The sequence below is a fragment of the Carlito syrichta genome, unplaced genomic scaffold (assembly GCF_000164805.1).
Source record: "Carlito syrichta isolate Samal-C Ts95f unplaced genomic scaffold, Tarsius_syrichta-2.0.1 Scaffold86271, whole genome shotgun sequence".
NCBI lineage: Eukaryota > Metazoa > Chordata > Mammalia > Primates > Tarsiidae > Carlito > Carlito syrichta.
Genome location: NW_007030367.1, coordinates 440,374 through 467,893, shown reverse-complemented (window position 1 = coordinate 467,893; position 27,520 = coordinate 440,374). Strand labels below are relative to the sequence as shown.

Below are 27,520 nucleotides of genomic sequence, written 5' to 3'. Positions count from 1 at the left end.
CGCCTCAGCCTTCCGAGTAGCCGGAATTACAGGCATGTGCTACCACGCCCGGCTGATTTTTTTTTTATTTATTGTAGAGATGAGGTCTCACTGCCCAGGCGGGTCTCGAACCCGCGGGCTCAGGCAATCCACTCACCTCAGCCTCCCAAAGGCACGGGATTACAGGCTAAGCCACCGAGCCCGGCTAGATAATATCTTAAATATGAGATTGTACCCTACTTATTAAAGAATAAGTAGGACCTAAATAAATACAGTGGGGATAAAATGAACTTAGATAAATAAATGGATTTTTATCACTTCTGATGTTGACTCTGAAGACAACTGAGTAAAATTTCTTTCTGACTTTATCTTTTTGTTTTGTTTTTTTTGGTATGGAGATGAGGTTTTACCAAATTGCCCAGACTGGTGTTGAACCCCTGGACTCAGGCAATCCTCTCACCTCTGCCTCCCAAAGTGCTAGGATTACAGGCGTGAGCCACTGACTTCCTTAGACTTGGAAGAAGCAATCGGAGAGGAATAAACAGCCATAAACTCCCTTAGATTTCATTAAACTGGCACCAAAATCTGCTTGCTATTGATTGTGCATCACCCACTCCAAAACTTTGTGGCTTGAATGGCAACATGTATTTTGTTGATGAATCTGCAATTTGGATAGGGCTCAACAGGAGCATCTCCTCTATGCTCCACTTGGCATCAGCTGGAGTGGCTCAAAGGCTGCAGTCTTGAGTTATCTGAAGGCTGTTCACTCATGTAACTGATACTGGGATTGGCTGTTGCCTGGAACCTCAGCCAAGGCCCTGGTTAGAACAACTGCATGTGACTCCTTGGTTTCCTCATAATATGGTGGTAAGGTCCTAAAGGTGAGCATCCTAAGAGGGCCAGACACATTTGCATCACTCTTTAGGACTTATCTTACAAGTCACATTGCATCTCTTCTGCTGTAGTCACAGACCTGTCCAAATTGAAGGAGAGGAAACATAGACCCGACCTTTTGATGGAATTGACAATATCACATTATAAGAGCACATGGAATGGGATATGTTAGTATTTGGAAAATACATTCTGCCGATTCACCATCTGACTACAACAGTTTACATCCCTCTGTTGTGTAAAATACACTCATCCCCTTTCCAAAAACCCCTAGATCTCTTTCCAGTGAGGCATCAGGTCAGGATATAGATGAAGCTCCTCAGGTCCAGTTCCTTGGGTACCACTTCGTTCTATTTAAAGAGTTGGTCATTTCAAAGACAAGTTATCTGTCCTGCACATATTCAACATACAATGGTGAGATAGGTATAATGTAACTGCAGTAGGCACTTTCACTGAAAAATAGGGGAAATATAAGGCTCACAGATGTCACTGGTCCATTGCAATTTTGAAATCCCATTATATTTAGAGCCTCTGACCTTTTTGAAGGGTTCAGTGAGACAGTGCTACCTTAAATCTTCCTGAGCCCTTAACAGAGGGTTTTACAGCCAGCCATCCCTTGGTTTCATCTGAAGACCATGTTTTCTGTCACTTGTGCTTAATCTTTGCCATGAAACCATTTATTAATTTTAGTATAATTTGCTGTCTAGAGAGACCAGGGGTGGGAAATAGTTTCATTGTTTAGTTGATCACTCTTAGATCCCTTATATTTAACTGTTCCTTCTTTGGTCATCTGTCCTCTCATTTTGCTATAGGTAGTGAGGAGAAACCAAGTGGCATTTTTACTGTTCATATCTGTTGCTGATAATTATGGAATGAGAAAATGAAACTTGAATGGAATGAAAATGAATTCAAGAAAGAGACAACTCACATTTCTTTCTTAAATGTAGGAGAGGACTAAAACATTTTATTAATAAAGGAATCAGTTAAGGAATAAGAAACATTTTGGAGGAAATAAGTCCTTAGTTGTTTTGACAGCCAGTGAATGTGCTGCATTTATAGAGGGGCTACTGTCACATGTAGGATACATACAGATAATGTTATCTCCTTAAAAAAGGGCTTTGCCATGTGAATTGTAGTTTAATGATAGGTTTCAAATTTGTAACAAGAATGATATGGAGAGGATGAGGAAATTCAGCCACATTTTTCAAGAGAAGCCAAGAGGGAGATTTGAGGTTAGATTTAAAGCCTCAAAGTTAAAAAAAAAAACAAACGAGTTTTTTACCAAACCAAGCCTGGGTCCACTCACCCAGTTCAGTAAAGCCAAACATCCACACTGAGATCTTACAGCAAGAGAAAGAAGAGTGTTTGTTTGCAGGGTGCCAAACAGGAAGAGTGGAGCAGTTCACTATTAAGACCTAACCTCCCTGATGACTTACAAGCAATGATTTTTTAATTCATTCTTTTTTTTAAGTTTTAAAAAAAATTTAAAGATGTGGGGTACAATTCAGGGTTAGATATACAAACGTTGTTTATGCAGGTACCCTTGTTGATGAGGTGTGCCTCTCCCTCCCCTAACAGTTTCCCTCAACTGCCAATCCCATCCCCCCTCCCCTGGCCATTCCCCACCACTGCCAATCCTTTTCTTATAGTATTATGATAATTGTTCAAGGTCTACTTATGAGTGAGAACATATGGTACTTTGTTCTTTATTTCTGTGATAGATCACTGAGTATGATCGACTCTAAATCCATCCAAGTTGCTGCAAAGTTCATATGTTTGTCCTTCTTTATGACTGCATAATATTCATTGTGTATATGTACCACAGATTTTTTTATCCAGTTCAGCTTCAGTGGGCAGCATGGTTGGTTCCATGTTTTTGCTGTTGTGACTAAAGCTGCTATGGTGACTAGAGCTGCAACAAACATACATGTGCAGGTATCTTTCTTGTAGAATGATATGAGTTCCTCTGGGTATATTCCCAGTAGGGGAATTGCTGGGTCATATGGAAGGTCAATGTCTAATTCTTTCAGAAATTGCCACACTTGTCTTCTGAAGAGATTATACTAGTTTGCGTTCCTACCAGCAGTGTGGAAGCATTCCTTTTTCTCCACATCCTCACCAGCATCTGTTGTTGTTTGTTTTATTAATGATGGCTATTCTTAATGTTTGTTTTAGGTGGTAGGGGTTAGGTGGTATCTCAATGTGGTTTTAATTTGCGTTTCTCTGATGATGAGTGAGGCTGAGCACTTTTTCATGTGTCTGTTGACTGCCCATATATCTTCTTCTGAGAAGTGTCTATTAGTGTCTTTTTAATGGGGCTGTTTGTTTTTTCCTTTCAGCACGTTTGAATTCCTTGTAGATCCTAGATGTTAGACCTTTGTCAGATATGCAGTTGGCAAATATTTTTTCCCATTCTGTGGGCTATCTCCATGCTCTCTTGATGGTTTCTTTTGCTTTGCAGAAGCTCGTCAGTTTGATGAGGTGCTACTTGTCTTTCTTATTTCTTATGGTGTGGACACTTAGGGTTCTGATCAGGAATTGGTTGCGAGTTCCAGTTTCCATAAGGGTGTCTCCTGCATTTTCTATGATGCTTATAATTTGAAGTTTTTTGTTTAGGTCTTTGATCCATTTAGAGTTAATTTTTGTGTATGGTGATAGGTAGATGTCCTGTTTCAATCTTCTGCATATGATCAGCCAGTTTTCCCAGCACCATTTGCTGAGTAGATTCTCCTCTCCCCAGTGGTTGTTGTTGGAGGCTTTGTCAAAGAAGAGTTGATTGAGAAATTGAGGTTTTGCTTCCGGAATCTCTATCCTGTTCCATTGGTCTATATGCTTGTTCTTGTACCAATACCAGGCTGTTTTGATTATTGTAGCCTTATAGTAAAGTTTGAAGTCTGGCAGTGTGATACTTCCTGCTTTGTTTCTTTGGCTAAGGATAGTTTTGGCTATTCACGGTCATTTATGTTTCCATATGAATTTCTGTATTGTCATTTCCAGGTCTGAGAAGAATGATGTTGGTAATTTAATGGGTATCGTATTGACTCTGTAGATTGCCTTTGGTAGAATACACATTTTAACAATGTTGATTCTTCTATCCATGAGCATGGAATATTTTTCCATTTGTTTGTGTCTTCTTGGATTTCTTTGAGCAGTGTTTTGTAGTTCAGTTGTAAAGGTCTTTCACTTCTCTGATTAGGAAGATGCTGAGGTATTTCATTTTTTTGTGTGTGGTTATTGTGAATGGGATTGTGCTTTTTATTTGGGTCTCTGCCTGTTTGTTGTTAGTGTATCGGAATGCAATTGTCTTTTGCACATTTATTTTGTACGCTGAGACTTTGCCAAAATCCTTTATCAATGCAAACAGGTTTTTAAAAGATTCTCTTGGATTTTCAAGATATAGGATCATATCATCAGCAAAGAGGAATAACTTGACTTCTTCTTTTCCTATTTGAATACCCCTGATTTCCTTCTCTTGTCTAATTGCCATAGCTAGGACTTCCAACACAAGTTGAACAAGAGGTATGAGAGTGAGCAGCTTTGTGTTGGGCCAGTTTTCAGGGGAAATGTTTCCAGTTTCTGTCCATTTATTAATATGTTAGCTGTGGGTTTATCATATATGGCACTATTTTGAGGTATGTTTCTTCCATACCTAGGTGTCTGAGCGTTTTTATCAAGAAAGGATGCAGGATTTTATCAAAAACTTTTTCTGCATCTAAGGAGATAATCATGTGGTTCTTGTTTTTACATCTGTTGATGTATTTAATGACATTTATGGTCTTGTGAATGTTGAACCAGCCCTGCATCCTGGGGATGAAGCCTACTTGGTCATGGTGGATGATTTTTGAGACGTGTTTTTGGATCCGATTTGCTAGAAACATGTTAAGGATTTTTGCATCTATGTTCATAAGGGATATTGACCTGTAGTTCTCTTTTTTTGTTGGATCTTTACCAGGTTTGGGTATCAGTGTGATGTTAGCTTCGTAAAATGATTTGGGGAGAATTCCATCTTTCTCAATTGCCTGGAATACTTTCAATAAGATTGGTGTGAACTTGTATGTTTTGTAGAATTCTGCTGGAAAGCCATCCGGTCCAGGATTTTTTTGATAAGTAGTTTTCTTATGACAGAATCAATTTCCTGGGTTGTTATTGGTCTATTTAGTGTCTCAGTGTCTTCTTGTTTCAACCTGGGGAGGTTGTGTGATGTCCGAAAACCTCCATTTCATTTAGTTTATCAAGTTTGTTTCCATATAGGTGCACATAATAATCTCTGATAGCCGGGCTCGGTGGCTCAGCCTGTAATCCCGCGCCTTTGGGAGGCTGAGGTGAGTGGATTGCCTGAGCCCGCGGGTTCGAGACCCGCCTGGGCAGCGAGACCTCATCTCTACAATAAATCAAAAAATCAGCCGGGCGTAGTAGCGCATGCCTGTAATTCCGGCTATTCGGAAGGCTGAGGCGGAAGGATCGCCGGAACCTGGCAGGTCGAGGCTGCGGTGGCCGGGAGCGGCCACTGCACTCCAGTCTGGGAGACAGAGTGAGACTCCAACTCAAAAAAAAAAAAAAAATAATAATAATAATAATAATCTCTGATAATATTTGTATTTCTTCAGGGTCAGTTGTGATTTGGCCTTTGGAATTTCTGATTGTGTTTATTTGGGCTTTTTCTCTCTTTTTCTTGGTCATTCTGGCTAAGGATCCATCAATCTTGTTAATTCTTTCAAACACCCAACTTTTTGTTTTGTTGATGTTTTCTATGATATTTTTGTCTTCTCTGTCCCATATTTGGGCTCTTATTTTAGTGATTTGGATTCTTTTGCTGAAGTTAGGGTCTTGGTGGCCTTCTCCTTCTAGCTCCCTTAGGTGATTTGTTAGGCTCTCAACTTGTGATCTTTCCATTTTCTTGATGTGTGCTCGTAGAGATATAAATTCCTCTCTTAGAATTGCTTTCATGGCATCCCAGAGGTTTTGGTAAGATTATCTTCATTTTCCTTTGTTTCCAGGAATCTTTTAATTTCTGCTTTGATTTCAGTATTGACCCAGTAGTTGTCCAGCATCATGCTGTTTAGTGTCCATATCTTTGTGGGCTTAAGGGGAAATTTTGTTGGTGTTGATATTTATTTTTATTCCACTGTGACCTGGAAGGTGCATGGCAATATTTCAACCTTATGGAATTTGTTTATGCTTGATTTATGGCCGAGGATGTGATTGATCTTGGAGTACCTTCCATGTAGTGATAAGTAGAATGTATATTCTTTGGTTGTTGGGTGGAATAATCTGTAGGTATCTAGTAAGTCTTTTGGTCAAGTGTGAAGTTTAGGTTCTGGATCTCCTTGTTGATTTTTTGCCTTGATGATCTATCTAGGGCTGTTAGTGGTGGGTTCAAGTACCCCGCTATAATAGTATTAGAGTCAATTCTTTTTTTAGTTTACTTAGTAGTTGCTTTATAAATACTGTTGCTTCTGTGTTAGATGCATATATGTTTAGGATTGATATTTCTTTTTGATAGATTGAACCTTTTAACATTATTTAGTGTTGTTTTGTATCTTTTTAAATTTTTGATAGCTTAAAGGTTGTTTTTTTCTGATATTAAGATCGTGACTCCTGCTTTCTTTTGTGATCCATTTGCCTGGAAACTTGTTTTTCATCCTTTAACTTTGAGTCTGTGTGTGTCCCTTGTGGTGAGATGAGTTTCCTGGATGCAGCAAATCTCATTGGTCTTGGTTTCTTACCCAGTTTTCCATTCTGTGTCTTTTCAGTGTGGGATTTAGTCCATTCACATTCAGGCTGATTATTGAAATGTGATTGTTTATCCCTGTCATGAGGTTCTTATAAAGTTTTTTCTTTTTTTGTTTTATTTTTGCTTTGGTGTTGATGTGTGTGTGTGTTTTCAAGTTTCTTGTTGCGCTGTATTCTCTGTTGATTCTGTACTCTGCTATTCTCTTTGGAAGTGTGTGGTCATTTTTTTTTCTTTCTTCTGTGCTTAATAGAGTGTCTCCCGTAGAGCTGGTCTGGAACCTGCATAATCTCGTAGGGATTGGATATCTGGGAAAATTTTTAATTCTTCATCATTGATGAAGCTGAGCTTGGTTGGGTAGGACATTCTTGGTTGAAATGGTTTATCTTTGAGGACTTTGAATATTGAACTCTAGTCCCTTCTTGCTTGTAGTGTTTCTGCTGATAGGTCTGCTGCTATTCTGATTGGTTTTCTCTGGTAGGTAGTCTGACCTTTCTCTCTTGCTGCCTTTAGGATTTTTTTCTTTTGTGCCTACTTTGGGTAGGCAAATTACTACATGTGTAGGGGTTTGTCTTCTCATTTGATGTCTTGTGGGTATTCTCTGTATCTCTTGTGCTTGACTGGTCACCTCTCTGGTGAGATGGGGAAAGTTTTCTTGGATTACCTCCTGGAATACTTGCTCCAAGGTATTTTCCATTTCCCTTTTTTTCTGGGGGGATACCAATCAGATGTAGATTCTGCCTCTTGATATAGTAACACATCTCTTGTAAGCTTTGTTTTTTCTTTGTGAGTTTGCTTTCTATGTTTTTTACAGATCGGGTTAATTCCATGTTCTGGTCTTCAAGTTCTGAGTTTCTTTCTTCAGCTAGATTAATTCTGCTTTCCATGCTTGTCATCTTGTTATTTATTTTCTGGATGAAATTCTTTATTGCCAAAATCTCAGTTAAATTTTGTTCAGTGTTGCATCTTGCCTTTCTTGCTTCTTATTCACTTTTTCCATCCATTTGCTGACCCCTGTTGTATTCATTCATTGGTGACTTTCACTGTTTGGGCTCCAAGGTCTGATTTTTCAGGAGTTTTCTCTTTGTAACACTTGAAATTGCCTGTGCTCTTCATTTGTTTTTTTCTCATTTGTGACAGATGTCTTGTTTTTCTCTTTACTTCTGTTATTCAGTGTTAGTAGGAGAGGCTTTCCCTTCTGATGTTTGCTTAGCCCTCTGTTCTTCCCTGATCTGGGGTCTGGATTTGTTCTATTTTAAAATAGGACTGTAGGCGGGAAGTTTTGCTGTCTCTTGTAGTTTTTAAAAGTTGAATAAGGGAGGGGATGGGGTGCTAGGATTCAGAAATTACTTGCAAATTACAATGTTCACTGATTGTGGTATGTGTTCCCTGAGTCCCACTCCTTACCACCACTCTATATGATGATGCAAAGCAGAAACCAAAGCAAAAAACAATTGAACACACACACACACAGACATACACACATACCCCAAAACTAACTGGAATAACAATACAATGAAACAAAACAAACAACAGCAAAAAACCCAGAAAATAACACAAACACACATACCTAGCACAAAGTGAATGGAGAAGAAAAACAGACCAGGGGGATGGGGGAGAAGGAATTCAGATTGAACTCACACATATATTGACACACACCTTAAACTATAAAAAAAAGTAAAAAAAAAAAAAAAACAACCCCAGAAGAACCAAAGAGCAAAAACAAACCAACAACAGCATCAAAATTGAAAAAAAGACGAAAGAAACAGAAAAAGAAAAGAAAAAAAGTTGGGGGGGATGCAGATCAATCCCTCACGTACACATTCATGCACAAAGGAAAAATATTTTTAAAATAGATGAACTAAAACAAACAGCCAAAAATTTTTTTTAATTAAAAATAAAAAAATTTTAAAACCTGCCCTCTTGTGGCAGGTTCTGTAATTGTTCCTCTAATATGGTGTCTCCTGCAGAGCCTCCACCGCTTTCACTCTTTCCCCAGTGTTTGCAGGAAGGAAGGAGGAGGGGCAGTGGAGGTGGGTCGGGCTGTACTCCTCCCCTCCCACTCTCATATGGTCAGGGAGATCTCCAGTGGGTACGTGTGGGATTGTCTCTTCCCCAGGTATGTACTCGTGGGAGGTGCCCCAGCCAGGCCTATCTTGGGATGGAGTTCTCCTATTGTAACTGATGTCGGCCGTGCCTTGGTTTGTCCCTCTCTTTTGTGGCCCAGCTGTATGGGTCTGATGTTCAGAGGATTGCTGGGGAGGAGAGGGTTTGGGTCAGCCCTGGACTCACCACTGATCTCTTTAGAGTTCTTCCTTGTCCTTTTCTGGCCACATCGTTTGTCCTGCAGCTCCATCAGGGTAGGGGATGGGGTGCCTGTGAGTCAGCACTTGTCAGGTCCCTCCGAAGTCTGTGCTTTCAGGATATTCCCTGATATTCCCTCTGAGTAGCTGATCCACCTCAGAGATCAGGTCTGTTGCTCTATGTTGAGCAAGTCAGAGCATTCTCCCTCCCCACCTTCAAGATGGTGGCGGGACGCCTCCCTTGTCCTCTTCAGTGGGACTCTGCCTCTTGGCACTCTCCACAGCCCCTGCTGCCAGTGCCCTGCCAGGTGCTGAAGTGGTAAGGCAAAGCCAGGAGTGGGCAGTCTCTCCTGCTGTAGTGGTGAGGCAGGCCTGGGATGGTAGTCTCTCCCCACTGCTTCTTCACAGGAAAACTTTTGTCTGTTTAAAAAAAAATGGCACTTGGCTTCTGCCACCTGGGAAGAGCCAGGGACCAAGTAGAGAAGCTGCAGCACCAGCTGTTGCACCAGAGCCCTGGCCGCTTGCTCATGAGACCCCACTCAGTCAGTCTCTCCCAGCATTTTCTTCCCAGGAAGGGTTTTGTTGATTAAAAAAAAATGGGGCTTGGCTTCTGTGTTCCATGAATCACTAGGGTCTAAGTGCAGCAGCTGTGGCCCCAGCCGCTGCACCAGGAGAGCCCCAGCCGCTAGCTCCCTAGCCCTCACTTGGTCAGCCACTCACATGCCCTCTCACTCACCAGCACTTACACAAAATTTTCCATACACTCATTCACTCCTACTGGGACTCACTTAGGCCTGCTGGCTTGTCCGCCATCTTCCCGACCTCCCCCTCCAAGCAAGGATTTTTAAAGGTAGGGGTCAATTTCAGGAAAGCACAAGTTACAGGCAAAATCTTTTTGTTGTTTTTTTTCATGTTTTATTTATTTATTTTTATTTTAAAGATGTGGGGCACAATTCAGTGTTAGGTACCTAAATAGTCATCGTACAGGTAAAGTTTGGGCCTCACTTTGGTAAACAATATCTGGAAGTTATACATTGGTTTGGCATAAAAAGGTGGGATATCTTGAAGGTAAAATTTTAATGACATATACATTGGGTCTTCCACCCCGTTTCCTGGCATACAACTCCTAAAATCCTTTGACTGTCCAAAGTGCTGTCTTTTTGCATACTAATGTTGATTGATAGCTTCAGGATGGGGCTGGTCACTAGAAAGACTAACTCAGGATTAGAGGGTTAGACCTGTATGCCCCACCCCCCTCAACCTCCAGGGAGAGGAGAAGGGCTGAAGGTCAAATTGATATCCAACAGCCAGTGATTTAATCAATCATGCCTACAAAATGAAGCCTCCATAAAAACCCAAGAGGAAGGGTTCACAGAACTTCCCGATAGCTGAACACATGGAAGTTCCTGAGGGTGGCTTGCCCAAAGAGGGCATAGAAGCACTGCACCCCCTTCCCCCCATACCTCGCCCTGTGTATCCTTTGTACTATCTCTGTATCCTTTATAATGAAGTGGTCAATGTAATTGTTTTCCTGAGTTCGATGAGCTGCTCCAGCAAATTAATCAAACTCAAGGAGAGAGTCGTGGGAACCCCAACCTGAAGCAGAGCAGAAGTTCTGGAGTCCTTGCACTTGTCCCTGGACTGGTATCTGAAGGGCAATCTTGGTGACTGAGCCCTCAACTGAGAGATCTGGTGCTGTCAGAATTGAATTCGAGGACGCCTAGCTGGTGTCTGCTGCTTGTTGATGGGGAACAAACCCTACACTTTGGTCACAGATGTCTTCTTCTGTGTTGATTATTGCTGTGATATGAGAACAGAGGAAAAACAGCATGAAAGTTTTTCTGAAATAGCTGGTTGCGAAGATTTTCTGATTTGCAATTGGTTAAGGAAGTGAAACTTTGTCTAAAAACTTGGGGCTAGAAAAAAGGAATGTTAAGTTCTGGGCTATGGGCATGACTCTCTCTAGGTCACTCAGAAAGAAATTTAGAGCAAAGAATGACAGTCAGAGTTCAGTCTTCAGTTTCCCCTTATCTGAGGTCAGTGTGCCAGCAGATAGCATTTTCTATTTGGTAGGGTCCGGGTTTCTGAAAAACAACTCAGGGACATATGTTAGTTTCTTTAGGGAACCAAACATCTTGTGGCTCTAACTTCTTTGGCTATTGTTTTCAGCTACTATTACCATTTTGCTCATCAGGTTGTCCATTTACTTCTCAAAGCTAGCTAGGTGCCTAGAATTTTCCTTGGGGGGAACTCAACATTTTCTTTATTTCCATGTTTGGAGGGCTCAGCAGGCCCCTAAGAGGGGTGCCTATCTTGTCTCCAGATCAAGAAAATGGGTTAGTCTGTTAGTGTATTTACTTTTTCCCCGTGATTAGGAATCTAAGGAGATAAATAAATCAGAATACAGAGATGATGTCTAAATAAGTTACCCAAGAGTAATCATAAAGATTCAGGTTGAAAAAACTGGTAGTGAAGTAACCTCCTATTTTATAACAATATGACTTCACATTTTATAACTTTTTATAATATTAAAGGACAAGACCACCACTCAGAAACAAAATTCACAGAGTTGAATTTATTGCCTTCTTAAGTAGATGAGTGTTGCTAGCCAAGCCCATTCTCTTTGAGCTGATCATATGTAAGGTTTTTGGGTGCTTGGAGTTCAGGGATTAGTGAACTTTCCAAGGCAGAAGAGGGTTGATGTTAGCAGTAGACATGTGGTTAAGGTGAGACTATTGCTGATACTTGGTGTGTAGAAGCATGTTCACTGGTACCAGGCAACTTTCAGAAGTGAGGAACCATCACTGAGTGATTGACTTACAGGAGTTCACAGTGGTAAACTTTGTCTTTTTACTGGAATATTTTTTAAAGCTTTTCATTTATTAATTTATGATATGGCATACAATCTAACTGTTCTACAGTTGTCAAAAATTACTGAAAATCAAAGTGTTGAAATTATTTCCCAAGCATTTGTTTGGGAAAATGTGTTACGAATTTTATTTGTTGCTGTAATATTGTACTATTATTAAGCAAAGTGTTTTACAAGGTAGCCACAGATTACATTGTAATTGGTTTTAATTACACTTTAATTCTGTTCATTGAAATTAGTTAACTTCTAGTTCACACAGAAAATAATAATTAACTGGCTTGACCAATGTTCCATATTAGAGTAGTGGAAGAAATTTTAAAATAGAGCTTTGTAAACAAAGCATGTTACCCAAATCTCATGTTAAATCATTGAAGCCTCTAAGGTAACATTGTCATTCTCAATTTGCAGAGGAAGAAATTGATTCCTTGTGAAGTGACTTGCTTAAGACTTAGGCAAGGGGGTTACAGAGCCGAGATTTTGGCTGGGGCTAAAGTTGTTAGGATTTCTATTAACTTGTATAATGGTACTTATTACATCTTATTCTGAATCATACGTTATCTTATTCAGAACCAAGTTTGGAAATTACCTTCCTCAACTGGTCTCGGTGGCTCAGCCTGTAATCCCGTGCTTTGGGAGGCTAAGGTGAGTGGATTGCCTGAGCCCGTGGGTTCAAGACCCACCTGGGCAACTTGGCATGACCTCATCTCTACAATAAATCAAAAAATTAGCCAGGTGTGGTAGCGCACACCTGTAGTTCCAGCTACTGGAAGGCTGAGGCGGAAGGATCACCGGAGCCCAGCAGGTCGAGGCTGCAGTGGCCAGGAGCGGGCACTGCACTCCAGTCTGGGCTACAGAGTGAGACTCCAACTCAAAAAAAAAAAAAAAGAAAGAAAAGAAAATTACCTTCCTCTAGAATGTTTTCTCTGATGAATCCTTCTTCTATGTTGATGTTTATATTCTAAAATCATTTTGTAAATATAAGGATAGAGTTCTGGCCAGGCTTGGCGGCTCAGCCCATAATCCCAGCCACTTTGGGAGGCTGAGGTGAGTGGATTGCCTAAGCTGTGGGTTCGAGACCAGCATGGGAAACTTGGCAAGACCTCGTCTCTACAATAAATTTAAAAAATTAGCCAAGCATGGTAGCGCATGCCTGTAGTTCCGGCTACTTGAAAGGCTGAGGCAGAAGGATCACTGGAGCCCAGCAGGTCGACACTGGGTGGCCATGAGCCTGCCACTGCACTCCAACCTGGGTGACAGGGTGAGACTCCAACTCAAAAAAAAAGAATAGAGTTCTAAGTTTGGGTGTCGTGACTCACACTTGCAATCCTAGCTCTTTGAGAGGTCAAAGCAGGAGGATCGCTTGAGTCCAGGAGTTCAAGATCAGCCTGGACAACACAATGAGACCTCATCTCTACAAAAAAATTAAAAATTAGCCAGGCATAGTGGTGTGCATCTGTAGTCCCAGCTACTCAGGAGGCAGGATTGCCTGAACCTAGGAAGTCAAGGCTACCATGAGCTGTGGTTATACCACTGCACTTCAGCCTGGGAACAGAGTGAGACTCCAGCTCAAAAAAAGTAAAACAAAAAGCCAAAAAACAAAGCAAAAATGAATAGAGTTCTAAACACAGGTTATGAGATTTATCAATAGACCCTTTAATCATCTTATTTATGTTTTGTTACTCTTTGGCTTGCATTTTGTTTGATTGATTGATTGGTTTTTTAATTCTGTATAATTATATTATAGTTCCACACCAGCATCTTGCAAATTTCAATCCCTTCATCAGTGTCAGCGTCTATGGATATGGAAACTTCTGAAAAATCAAAGTTGCCTCCTAAGCCAGAGACTTCATTTGAAGAGAAGTATGTCAGTTGTGACCTAACATTGCATTATAAATGTTCAAAATAGTAGATCAACCGGAGAAAACAGTGCATAGTGTTTATTTACAGACACAGTTTTTACTCAAAGCGAGAAATAGGAAGGAATCCACCAGGGGGCTATCAAAGGATTGGAAGCAGGATAGTCACAGTCATGTACCATGAGACAGTTTGGAGGGTAGATATAAAGGAGGCAGGAGAGGGATAAAGTGGTTTCTGTGTAAGAAAATAGAATTTTTTGCCAGCATATTCTCAAATTAATTGTCTGTTCTTACATTTAGTCCAAGTAAAATAAAATAGAGTATTTTTAAAAATAGAAATAGCTTCCTTTGCACAATTGTTATTTTTGACAATTCTGTACATTTAGAATATATATATGTTCTTTTAGTTGATGTTAATAAATACTTTTTTATTTGTTTGTTTTTACATTTTAGTGATGGAAAAATAATCCTTGGTGCTGCTGAAACCCAACTGTGTGATGATCTTTTGTAAGTCATATTTTATTTAATGTGTAGAAATGTGATTGAGGCTTGAGAAAGAAGAGAGATCTTTTTCTTGTGGCCTATAAAACTGGTGTATAATAAACTCTTAAGAGAATATTAAAAATAAAATAAGAGATTGCATCTGTTATACAATGACCAATATTAATAGTGCATGACAGAGGCTGTTAAATTATGAATGAATTAATGCAGCTGTAATGATTGGGTGGAGGTGGAGGTAGGGGTTGTAAGTTTACAAAAAGTATTTATTCATTTACTGTTATCTCATGCTGGGTTTTACAGGTCTTCAGCCTTTCTTCATCAGTTTTCACTTGAAGTTCAATGCTTTTAATTCATTTTTGTGCTGTCATATTTTGAACCCAGCAGAAAAGAATCATAGAGAATGATGTGATGGCTGGAAAAACTGAAATGAGCTTTTTTGCACTTTTAATTCTGTGAACTGACCTAATATCTATGTTTATCCAAGTTAAAGTCTGGATTAAATTAGGAAAGTCTATTTTCAGAGCCGTACCCAAAGATGAGATCTTCTCTTCCTACTATCGTTTACTTTATTTGGTAGTTGATACTTCTAGCAACTTATATATACATATACATAGGAAAATGCCTTTAAAAAGTTTATGTGTTTATATCATTCTTTTTTTTTTTTTTTTTTTTGAGTTGGAGTCTCTGTCGTCCGGGCGGGAGTGCAGTGGCACACTCACGGCCACCCCAACGTCGACCTACTGGGGTCCAGTGATCCTTCTAAGCCTCAGCCTTCCAAGTAGCCAGAACTACAGGCATGCGCTACCACACCTGGCTAATTTTTTAAATTTATTATAGAGATAAGGTCTTGCCAAGTTGCCTGTGCTGGTCTCAAACCTGTGGGCTCAGGCAATGCACTCACCTTGCCTCGACTGGGGTTACAGGCTGAGCCACCAAGCCCAGCCTATATATTATTCTTTTTCTTAGAGCAAACACATGATTTTTCTGTCTCTCCCTCTTTAAACTGGTCACATATTTCTATTTTCCTTCAATTTTTTTTTTTTTTTGAGTTGGAGCCTCACTCTGTCACCCAGACTGGAGTAGCTGCTCCCGGCCACCACAGCCTCGACCTACTGGGCTCCCGCTATCCTTCCGCCTCAGCCTTCCAAGTAGCTGGAACTACAGGCACACGCTACCACACCCGGCTCATTTTTTTTTTATTTATTGTAGAGATGAGGTCTCGCCAAGTTGCCCAGGAAGGTCTCGAACCCACGGGCTCAGACAATCCACTCTGCCTTCAATTTTTTAGTGACATCAGCTCTATATAATTGAGTGTTAATTATGTGCACGATAATGTCTCTGGATAGTTATAGTGTCATTTTGTCTTCACTAGGATAACAAATGAATTATTATGGGCAGCAATAGGGATTCCTCTACTATTCTTTGATCAGAACTATAAAATGAATTGTTTTGCCAGTACTCAGAAAAGTAATTCCCTTGTGAGTTGAAAAGTAAAACTCTCATTCTTTATTTTAATTAGAAGGATTAGATATAAATAGTACACGAATATTTTAAAAGTTCCTAGTATAAGTGTTCATATGCAAAGGACACACCATTAGCCCATGGAAAACACTGGTTTATTTTCAAATGTTGACATCACAAGGATCATCCTAAGTGTTTTTCCAGCTATTCTAACGTGTGCAGGACATTTAGAGTTATTGGCAGGATAGTTAACCACCCCTGCTCTTAAAAGAACTAAATGTTATAATTTAGTTAAGAACATAAGTGACTGCCTGATTCCAGATTTTCTTTTATTACCAAGATTCAACCCACACATAATTTTAGTTTCTTTCCAAGATGTTCTGCTTAGAAACAGTGGCACCAGAACCACTTATTATTAATCATTATTATTATTACTTTTAGAACCTCAAGTCAAAAGTCCAGCAGTCTGAGCAATCTAAAGAAAGAGACATCTGAAGAGGTGGGTTCTGTGTTTTTTGTGTGTGTCTGTTACTCTAAGAAGGAATATTTATACATCTTCAACTTTTTCCATTTTACAAATAAAATTCTTAAGAGCTTGTGGTTTCGCTGATGGAAAATTATTAGATATCAGGGTTAATGATAAATATTATAAAGTAAGAATATGAAGGATTTCAAGTGGTAGTATGTAAAACCAAAAAGAGAGACTTTAATAAAACATTTAGGAAATAAATAAAACTAGCACTTTTATAGTTTAGAAGTAGATATAAAAATTTTTTCTACTTATGGAATTGTATATAGCAAATTCTGAGTACATAAAAGATTTCTGTAACAACCTTAAATATTGTTGTCGTTTTGGACAGGAAAAGGAGTCTATTCAGAAGACTTCAGAGGTAATTTTTATGTCCAAATTACAACGTAAAAATGTTTTTTATTTCCATTGCATGTAAATTGCTTAAATGTTTCCAGTACTGTAGATCAGAGCTCAGAGCCTCCAAAACATTATGCTAAACAGAAGAAGCCAGACACAAAGGTTACATATTATGTGATTTTATTTATATGAAATACCCAAAATAGATAAATACATAGAGACAGAGTACAGATTGGTGGTTACCAGTGGTGGGAGGAGGAAAGAGTGGGAAGAAACTGTTTAATGGTAAGAGATTTTACTTTCTAATGATGGAAATGTTTTGGAATTAGGTAGAGATGGTGGTTGCACAACACTGTTGATGTACTAAATGCCACTGGATTGTTCACTTTAAAATAGTTAATTTTATGTGAATTTCACCTCGATAAGTTATTAAAAAACAAACCTGTTATCTCCTAATCATGCTATTTGATAACTGGGCTCCTTAGACCTCCCAGAAAGCTCCCTAGATTACTGGCAGTTTATTTTGTACAACTGTTCATCTAAAGCAAGCATCAGGTATTTTTAAGACGTCGTCAACAGGTGCACTGATTCTTTCCCCTGATTTTCCATCATTAACCTTGTAAAGGTTACAGTCCAATAGACAGGATGCAGTCTCTTGATCGTTAGCTATTAGTGACTGAGTCACATGTAGATAGAACTGACAAAGTAAACAGTGGTGACAGCTGCAATTAAAGTCCTTTTTGTCTTATCAGTTCATTCAGTGGTTACATGATCTTTGACATCAGGGTTGAGAAATGGATAATACTACTAAATTGTGTCATCTATATCAGTTACTGTGCGCAGTAGATTTTGAGTAAAACAACCTTAAACACCTATATCCTCTCACCCTTTTCTCCACTTCTGCAAGAAAAGAAACAGGGCAAGAGATATTAGAGAAATGAGAACAGACAAACAAAACCATCTTTGTATGATACTACAATAATATAACATACTATGTTACTATGATTGCCAATTCAAATAACCAACAAGCTCAAAATAAACAGTTGCTGATTTTGCCTTCGTTTTATTATTCTCTGAGAAGAACGTTTAAAATAACTGGAGTAGAATCTCTTTGTGCTGCTAGTAGAGAAACTTGGGACTAATGCTTGCTTTGTAGGATAATTGTATTGATGAACTATACCATAAGAATGTGAACTACATTATAGCCAAATCTATGTCATAGTTGTTAGAAAAGTAAGAAAGCTACTGCTGTTATTCTAGGTATATAATATCTCCATGTCTTTTAAGAAATGAGATCAAATTAAATTTGAGAATTTCTATATCCTAAAATTTTAAAGTACTAAACACATCGACTATAGATTAGTGATAAACATGTTTTTCTTAAGTAGATTTCAGAATTGATTTTTTTTCAACCTCTAATAAGGTATTTGGTATTGGCAATCATCAATGTGTTAGTTCAATTCTTTTAAAGAAACTCATGTATTTAGCATAACTGAATATGTAGTATTGAGCCTGTCATGCACTAATGATGCTGTACATTGATGCTCTTTCATTCTTTTTTCCCACCTGTCAGGATAAAACTCCAGCAGAAAGCAGCCCATTTGGGAGCCTCCCTCCCAAAGCTCCAGGACATAACGCCTCTGTGGATGACAATCCCTTTGGCACTCGAAAAGGCAGATCTTCCTTTGGCCGGGGCTTTTTTAAAATCAAAAGTAACAAGAGGACAGCAAGTGCGCCCAACTTGGGTATGTATGGCCAAAACGCCTTTGCCCTAATTCCTTCAGAAGAAGGAAAAGGGCCGTCTCTTCCCTTTACTTATTCCCTTATTCATTTCATTGCTCTTTCTCAGAAACAAAGGTGAATGACTTGGGGAGGGGGGCATTAGCAAAAAATGCTTTGGTGAATTTAATTTAGCAGTGTGAAGAGATATAGATTCTCACCCCAATCTCTCCTGTGGTATAAACTTTATGGAAAGACCCACAGTCATGATTCCTTTTGACTTCATTATAGTTTCCCGTCTGTTTTGATGGTGAATAAATTAACACTGACAGTTGTAACAGAGCCTGTATGTAACATCAGAAATACAGTGTGGTACATGCCTTTCCTCCACCATGTGTATTTCATGAGGAGGAGTCTGATCTGTTTCATTTTGTCATCCCCCTGTGCTCTCTCCATTGGGCTGCGTGTGATTGTGTGCGTTGTTGGGATTTCTGAAGATCGTAAACGAAGTGCCAGTGCACCCACCCTAGGTATCGTACCCCTGCATGCCAGCCTTCGCCAGCACTGTGCTCCCAACTGAGCTAATTCCCACTCTTGGCATCTGTGATCTCTAGAAAGCTAGAAAGCAAGCTGGCAGCAACCAGAAAATGTAGTTCTTAATTCCAGAATGTTCCTTCCACTTTCTGGTAGAAAGGACTCTGTAGAGGCTTTGCTTCCAAGTCTAAACGCTGTTTTAACCAATGCTAATGACACCTTGTGAGTAGCTCTGAGAGGATCTAGAAGTGCACAGCATTCCTCAGAGTGCAAGGTAGGAATGTTCTGCCAGGGTACATTCCAGCTCTTTCTTGATGTCATGTCGTCACACACTAACTCTCAAGTCCTTGCAGTCCCTTCTCCATGCTCACATTTTTCCTACCTTCCAAAAATAAGTATTTTAGGGAGGTTTGTAAAAGACATTGAAGATGATAGTCTTAGATGTACTTCTCTTAGAAGAATATTCTTCTGACATTTTATTACTTTGAAGATGGAAGTAGTATTTAGTGATGATGGAAGTAACTTTACATGTTATCTGAGGAGTCACCTCCAAAGTGATTTTGGCAGAGTGACAGCCCAGTTTTTCTCTTTGTAGGGCAGGGGACAGCCAGAAAAAAACAGTTCTCCAAATAAAAAAAGAGAAATATGATGTCTTTTAAGTGAGAATGAGCTAGGCCGCATTTTCAGAAGCACCTGTATCCATCTTGGTTATAGGGTTTGAACTGGAAAAGTTCCATTGAGTTTTTCTTGTAGGTACTGTTTCCTTATATACATATCCACATATCTATTCATGTGGAATAGCAAAAGTGACTTCTTTCTTTTTGTAGCCTTCAACGTCTAGAATGAACACAGGATGCATACAATCAACTGATCTATTCAGACAACTCTTGTCAGACTTTTTCCCCATCTTTCTTAGAAGAACTGAATTGTTAATGCTAAGAGGCAAATGCTGCTTACTATAACCTGTAATCACAGCTCTGCTTTATAGAGAAATCAACTTCTGCAACTTGTTTATCTTGCTGAAACATTGTTCCTATGATATTTGTACAACTTTTACTTTCCTTTTTAAAGTATAAAATCTCACATTGAAGAAAACAATAGCCCATGTGTTTGCTAGTGTGGAATCATCTACCAAGGGATAGCTAAAAGAACCAAAATAGTTCATGTGTGACGACCTGGGGATGGGAAATGTGGATGTTATTCTTTTAAGATAAAATCAACAGGCACTCACTTTATATTAAAAGAAAACCTTATCATGTTCTGTTCATTCATTGTTCTCAGTGCCTAGAACATGGCAGGTTGGAATACATCCCTTCAATAAAAAATTGCTTGAACTCAATAACTGATTTGGTGTAAATACCAAAGGAGATGAAGGAATAAAAAGAAAATGACATAAAGTTTGAACTAAAGTCACAAGGAGAATATTCATTAATATTAATTAGATGTCAATAAGAACATCTGAGAGAGAAAAAGACTCTCAGAGAAATCAGAGGGGTTTGTGGAGTCCGAGATATCCTTGATACACTGAATTGGGAATATACACAGATATTCAGATACCGATGCTAGAGAGAGAGACTAGACTCAGAGATTTTGATCCTACAGAGGGAACTTGGAACAGAATCTTGGTGAGGAATGGAGGAGAAAAAGAACTGATGCCACAGCAAAGGAGAAGCTATCAGATGACAGACTCAGGAGAGTGAAATGACAAAGAAGCAAGAGGAGATGATGTTAAAGAGTGTGAGAGGTAGTCAGCAGTAACAGGTGCTGCTTGAGGACTGAGAATCCTTTCATGATGAACTCATATCACACAGGGAAAGAACTTAGCAATCGTAGCACACTCTTCCAATCTCCAAAGGAGTTGCACTTCTAAGTGTATTTACTTGGTGTACAATAAACTGTAGAGTAGCATCTACGTTTATGTTCCATTTTTAATATTTATAAGGTGATCTTTGTAAATCACTGATTTGTAGACCAAAAGAAGAGTTCTTAACAGTTGCTAAAAGCAAGATTAACATCTAATCATGCTCATTCCATATTCATCTAGTTCTTTATTCTGTTCTTACACTAGCTGAAACAGAAAAGGAGACAGCAGAGCACCTGGATCTGGCTGGTGCATCTTCTCGGCCAAAAGATTCACAGGGAAACAGTCCCTTCCAGATTTCTCCGCCATCTCCAGATTCTAAAAAGAAATCCAGAGGTATCATGAAACTCTTTGGAAAGTAAGTAAAAGCATGAACAAGTGCAGTGATCCTTGTCTAACAGTGTTGCTCAAATGTAGGGATGAATGGAAAACTGTCTGAAAATTGATATTGATTTAAAAGCCTTCCTCTTCTGGAAGGAAGATTGTGATTTGGGATTAATGAACTCACTGGGTCTAAGTTAAAGTTTAAATTAAAATGTGTATGTTAGCAACATACAAGGGAGATTATCTCAAATGTATGCACTAGTTAAAAATGTTCTAATTAACAAGTCTAAGGCCTCCTCAGGTCTAAGGCATGGCAATGTGTATCATGTCTTCCTCAGACTTAGAAGAAGTCAGTCAACTACATTCAACCCAGATGATATGTCTGAGCCTGAATTCAAAAGAGGAGGGACAAGGGCAACTGCAGGGCCCCGACTGGGTTGGTCTCGAGATTTTGGACAGTCTAACAGGTAAGAACGGCCACACCAATGGACTTTTGCATCTCTACCAAGCATCAAGGCCCCACGAGCACCTGCAGTGTGAGTACTGTCATTGGGTTAAACAAAGTCATTGCATACTGCTACGCCTAGTGGATGGGTCCTTCATCTTTAGAATGATATGACTTGCCAAGAGTTGATGAACAACATACAGAAGGAGAGAGCTATGTGAGCCAGGTGAGGATCCAGATCCAGTGGCATTTGTATTATTAATGGAATGGTTCTTGGACTTAAACTTTACATAGATAGTGATAAGTACTCTAAGGCATAGCCTTGGAAAGATGGGATAGCATAATGTTTAAGAGTAGGTTCTAGAATCGTACCGCTGGACTCAGTTTCTAGCCTTACCACTTTCTACTGACTTAATGACCTCAAGCAATGACTTCTATTCTCTGTGCCTCAGTTTTTTGTCATAATAATTAGTACTTACCCCAAAACATGATTGTGAAGATTAAATGAGTTAATATGTGTCAAGTATCTGGCAAATGATAACTGCTCAAAAAACGTTAGTAGTTAACAGCATCTATGAAAGCACTTAAAGACACTTAAATTCTGTCAGCACTCTTAGATTTTATCAAGATTATGTCGTGTTTTATCTCTTCTGAAGAAGAGACCAATCATGGGGACTGCTTGGACTGTAAGAACTTCGCCTGCACTCTTATCAAAGTTTAGGGCTGGTGTGAAACTACTATACTGAATTACTGAGTGTAAAAGGGCGGATATGGCATACATAAAGTTCAAGGTATTGATACCAAATCTTTTAAAGTGTAGTAGACTGGAAACCTTCTAAACACAGTCCCTCCCACACAGGTGGAACACTGGAGTCGAGTTTCATCAAGGAAGAAATTATCTTTGGCCTTCTTCAAATACCAAACCGTCCTGTTTGCCATATGTTCTTTTTGATCACAACATAGAGGACCTCCTAGTGTTATTAAAAAAATAAAAATAAAAAAGTCCTGTTCATCCTCACATTTTTTTTTGCAGGGGGAACAGGAATACTATTTGTATGTCTAGGTAAAAGAAGACAGTAATTTTGCTCTGATTACTCTTTCGTATACTCAGTGATGGCATATTGCCTCTTCTCATTCATTACCATCTGGAGAGAAACCATAATTCTGCTAAAGTCAATTCAAGTTAGACTTGAGTTTCTTTCAGTCTGGCTGAGTTTCCTGTTTGGGAACCCAAACTTCAAACAACATTGATTGAAACTGGTACACTAACTTCTGTTGGTTCATCTTGGTCTTTTTCTGTAGAACATGTTCTTGCTCTATCATATAAATCTTGTGTGACTTCATTTGAAGTGAAGACAGTGGTCTTCGAAGGTAACTTTCAATTCCAGTACTACTTCCTCCTCCAGTGTGTACTAAAAATTAAGCTTTTCTTGGTCAAATGTGTATCACCAAGGAGTTCTCATATCGACTGAATGAATAGTTGTTCAAAACTGGTGATAAGCCACAGGATTGGCTTTGGATTGTTTTTCATGTGATTAATCATCCTCTCATAGTGACTTGGATATGCCATTTGCCAAGTGGACCAAGGAGCAGGTTTGCAGTTGGCTCGTGGAACAGGGCTTGGGTTCCTACCTGAATTCTGGCAAGCACTGGATTGCATCTGGCCAAACACTACTGCAGGCTTCTCAACAAGATCTAGAAAAGGTGACTGCTTCTCTATTTTGTTTATAAAATGGATACTGAGAGAAAGGGAATATGATGTAGGATTGTTTTATAGTCTAGAAAGGGATATGGGTGAAGCCAGTAAGTACTCTTGGAAAAGTTTTTCAACCGCTTTGTGCTTAGTTTATCTCATGGACTTAAAAGGAAGGACTTGGTCTTAATGATTCTTTATGAAACACTTAAGCCACTGGGCATTTTAGTGAAAAATATATAGCCATAATCATAAACCTTAAGCTTGACCGGGCACGGTGGCTCAAGCCTGTATTCCCAGCACTTTGGAAGGCCAAGGCGAGAGGATTGCCTCAGCCCACGGGTTCAAGAACACCCTAGGCAACATGGTAAGACTTCGTCTCTACAATAAATCAAAAATTAGCTGGGCATGGTAGTGTATACCTGTAGTTCCAGCTCCTTGGAAGGCTGAGGTGGAAGAATCGCCAGAGCCCAGCAGGTTGACACTGGGGTGGCCATGAGCATGCCACTGCGCTCTAACCTGCACGACAGACTGAGACTCCAATTCAGGAAAAAAAAAAAAAAACCCTTAAGCTCAAATGTCTCAAAATCATTTTGAGGCTTTATCATTGGCCTGTCTTCTCAATGTAATATATGCAGTTCCATTTCACTTTGCAAAAGAAGAAAAAAGTACCCTGCATTTTATGTCCAATCATTCAACATTTCTTCCCTGTGATTTAACTTTTTGCACAAAATAAGAGTACAATTCCTATAATACATGCTACAGTCCTTATCTTATAAAGAAAATGAGTCACTAGGGAATGCCTAACACCTCCCTAAACTAATTATGGTCATCTCAGCTTTCCAGGGGCCTTTTGTTCAACAATATTTTACTAATCCAAGTTAGTATTCGAATTTGTTGTAGAATTATATCTTTAATGCTAACTTCATTTTGGAGGAATTTGCATTTTTGCCAGTGGCATCAGCCTACATAGATAGAATTGGAAAGTCATTGTTTCTGTTTGTTTCAGGAACTTGGAATCAAGCATTCACTTCACAGAAAGAAACTCCAGCTGGCACTGCAAGCCCTAGGATCCGAAGAAGAGACCAATCATGGGAAACTGGATTTCAGCTGGGTCACTAGTAAGAGGTTTCATTCTTAAAAACATAAAATAAAATCATATACACACACACACACACACACACATATATATCTGCTTTTGCTTTTACTTTTTTTCAAAGTGAGTCAGGATCTCAGGTCAGCCAGGTCAGCCTGGAATACAGAGGCATAATTGTGGCTCACCACAGCGTCAGTTTCCTGTGCTCAGACAACACTCCTGCCTCGGCCTCCTGAATAGCTGGGCTACAGGCGTGTGCCACCATGCCGGGCTGGTTTTTTAATTTTTTTGTAGAGATGAGGTCTCTCTATGTTGCCTAGATGGCTGGTCTTGAACTCCTGTGCTCAAGCAGTCCTGCCTTGGCCTCCCAAAGTGCTGAGATTATAGGCATGAGCTACCATGCCCAGTCTGCTTTGCTTTTTAATCACAAAAACAGATGACACAGTGATGATGCTGGTTTTTCTCTCTTAGGATGGTTGGATGATATTGGTCTCCCCCAGTATAAGACCCAGTTTGATGAAGGACGGGTAGATGGTCGGATGCTACATTATATGACTATTGTAAGTGATTCACTCCTGGGATTTGGGGGAGTAAAACTTTTCTCTGAAAAACACAGAAATGGAGTGAGAATTGAAATTTTGCTTATACACTGTTTTCACAATGATTCCACCAGTGTTTGAAAGTGTTGCTTTAATTTGAGGAAAGGGGGCAGGAATATTTCCTATAGACATGAAGTTGTAGCATTTGGTAATTGCAACAACCTTGGGATAATTTGAAACCCCAGTTTAAATGGAGACCAATTTAAACTAAGCTCTCCAGAAAGTTGATTTTATGTGTCTTCAACAATGTAAATATTGAAGTGTACACTTTGAATGTGTGCATTTTATGCTATGTGAGTTATATCTCATAAAGCAGAGGTCCCTAACCCCCAGGCCACAGACCAGTACTGGTTTTTGGCCAGTTAGGAACCAAGCCACACAGCAGAAGGTGAGCAATGGGTGAGTGAGCAAAGCTTCATCTGTATTTATAAGTGTTCCCCATTGCTTGCGTTACCAACTGAGCTCTGCCTTCTGTCATATCAGCAGTGGCATTAGATTCTCATAGCGGCTTGAACCCTATTGTGAACTGCACATGTAAGGCATCTAGGTTGCACGCTCCTTATGAGAATCGAATGCATTATGATCTGAGGTGGAACTGAGGTGGTAATGCTAGTGCTGGGGAGTGGCTGCAAATACAGATTAACATTAGCAGTGAGGTTTGACTGCACAGAGATCATAATAAATCAGTTGCTTACAGACTCATATTAAACCCTATCAGTGAGTGGCAAGTGAGTTGATGTACTTCAATTGTACAGCTGCATCTGGTGGCAGGCTTTAAGTCAGAACCCAACACTTATTTTAGTCCATGCATGACCTGCCCATTATTTTATTTACCACTTCCATCCACTCCTCTTTTTTTATGAGTTGTATAATTATTTCATTATACATTACAATGTAACAATAATAGAAGGAAAGTACATAATAAATGTTATGTCCCCAAACCACCCCCCTCTCACCATCCGTGGAAAACAATCCCTGATGCCAAAAAGCCTTGGGGACCACTGTCATAAAGATATTTTAAAATTGAATCTAGACTTTTGAAGCCCTGGCTATCTCTAAGTTATGTGTTCCTCTGTGCAGTGACCATTCAGAAGAGGCTACCCTTTGAGCCTGCTGTCCACAGGGACTTGTCTTCTCCCTTCCCTTTCACTTTGGACAACTTTTACCTGAAACCCTCTCATCCTTCTCACATCAGCCAAGATCTGCTAGGACAGAATTTACTGAGGGTAGAGGAAGAGGGAGGAAGGCTAGACTTTCACTATGATCCCTTCATTATTATATATTTCTAGCATTTTAAACCTTCCAGCCAACGACTAGAAGGACTGTCCCCAACTTTACATCAGTAAGAGAGATAGATTCCAAGGGGACTTTGTTTTAGATTCTATAGTACTATTCATGTTCTCCCTAAGATATTTTTATTTAAATAACCTGTATGAACTAGACTTTGGGCCAACTACCAGAAGTATCTTTTTAAAATTAGTGCAGTGTTTTAAACAGCCAACTTAAGACAGAATTTCTCAATATCAAAGAAATGTGGAGTTCAGCTCATGGAATTTGTTTTTGTCTCTGTCACTGAATCCAAGTCCTTACCTTGGTGAGCACATGGTATAAACTTGCATGTAATGATACTAATCTATATAGTATGTTGTACATTTATTGTTTTCCAGGAGCATTTTACACATATTAATACTCAATTTTCAACAACCCTTTGAGTTAATACTATTATTACCCCCACCCTTCTTCAGATGTGTAAACAAAGACATTGAGAGATTGGGTAAATTGGCAACCAAGTTTTCACAGTTAAAAAAGTGATAGAAAATCATAGAGCATTTGAACTCTGACTGTTTCCAGATCCCTCCTCTTAATAGCTCACTATTCTGCCTGGAACAAATTCAGTAAATATTTGCCTACCTATCTAAGTGTTAGTATGAGACTGGGAATGTGAGCAGATTCAGGCTTAAAGTCACAAGAAGCATATATATAACTTTCGTGGCTGTAAAAGAGCAAATTACCTTGGAAAATTTGACCTCAGAAGTGCCAACTCACAAAAAGTCGGGTTTAATGTGGTATCCTGGATTGGATCCTGAAACAGAAAAAGGTCCTAAATGGAAAAACGGTGAAATTTGAATAAAGTCTACAGTTGAGTTGATTGTATTATTGTCTACATTAATTTCTTAGTTTTGATGAATATACCATGACTAGGTGAAAAGTATACAGAATTCTGTACTATCCTTGGCAACCCTTCCATAAAGCTAGAATTACTTAAAAACAAAATGTTGTAAACATCCAAAAATGAAACAGCAAAAAAAAAAAAAAGTCTGTTTTGATTTAAAAGAAAACAGTCTCTCCTTTTTAAAATTTTTTTGAAAGCAGGATTTATTGAGAGGATAGAAAAGCTCCCACAGTGGGAGGGGACTCGAAGGGGTTGCCCAGTTTCTCCTTTTAATAGCCTTCAAAGTATAAAGAATTTCAAAAGTAATCAGCATTTTAGTTATATTGTAAACATTATGCATTTAGATTTTTTTAAATCTGATAGATTTTTGTTGGACAAAAATAGCCTCCATTGAAATGTTTGGATTGGGTGTCTCCATCGTAGATTAAAATATATTAAATACTTTTTCTAACTTATAGGACACTACTTTAAATAAATTAATCCAGAAAAAATTCAGGAAATAATTGTTGCTCAGTTAGTAGCCTCAAGGATTTAAACTGATTATCTAATATTTTTATTTAAAATATTTCTATGGTAGATTTTCTAATATTTTTATTTAAAATAGTTCTGTGGTAGAT

At 39.1% G+C, this 27,520-nt stretch overlaps 1 protein-coding gene across 4 annotated transcripts in view; it reads left to right on the top strand.

Annotated features, from left to right (window-relative positions):
• PPFIBP1 (PPFIA binding protein 1) overlaps nucleotides 1-27,520 on the top strand; it is a 76,349-nt gene that overhangs the window by 40,228 nt on the left and 8,601 nt on the right. For 3 of the 4 annotated variants that reach the window (XM_008057116.1, XM_008057113.1, XM_021711854.1), the window contains 10 exons: nucleotides 13,518-13,633; nucleotides 14,083-14,136; nucleotides 16,033-16,090; nucleotides 16,452-16,481; nucleotides 18,033-18,204; nucleotides 20,781-20,931; nucleotides 21,236-21,364; nucleotides 22,896-23,046; nucleotides 24,045-24,156; nucleotides 24,603-24,691. In XM_008057116.1, the coding sequence (XP_008055307.1) occupies nucleotides 13,518-13,633; nucleotides 14,083-14,136; nucleotides 16,033-16,090; nucleotides 16,452-16,481; nucleotides 18,033-18,204; nucleotides 20,781-20,931; nucleotides 21,236-21,364; nucleotides 22,896-23,046; nucleotides 24,045-24,156; nucleotides 24,603-24,691 (1,062 nt within the window). Of the gene's footprint in view, nucleotides 1-13,517; nucleotides 13,634-14,082; nucleotides 14,137-16,032; nucleotides 16,091-16,451; nucleotides 16,482-18,032; nucleotides 18,205-18,675; nucleotides 18,709-20,780; nucleotides 20,932-21,235; nucleotides 21,365-22,895; nucleotides 23,047-24,044; nucleotides 24,157-24,602; nucleotides 24,692-27,520 lie in introns of all 4 variants that reach the window. The other variant, XM_021711865.1, reaches the window with a different exon arrangement.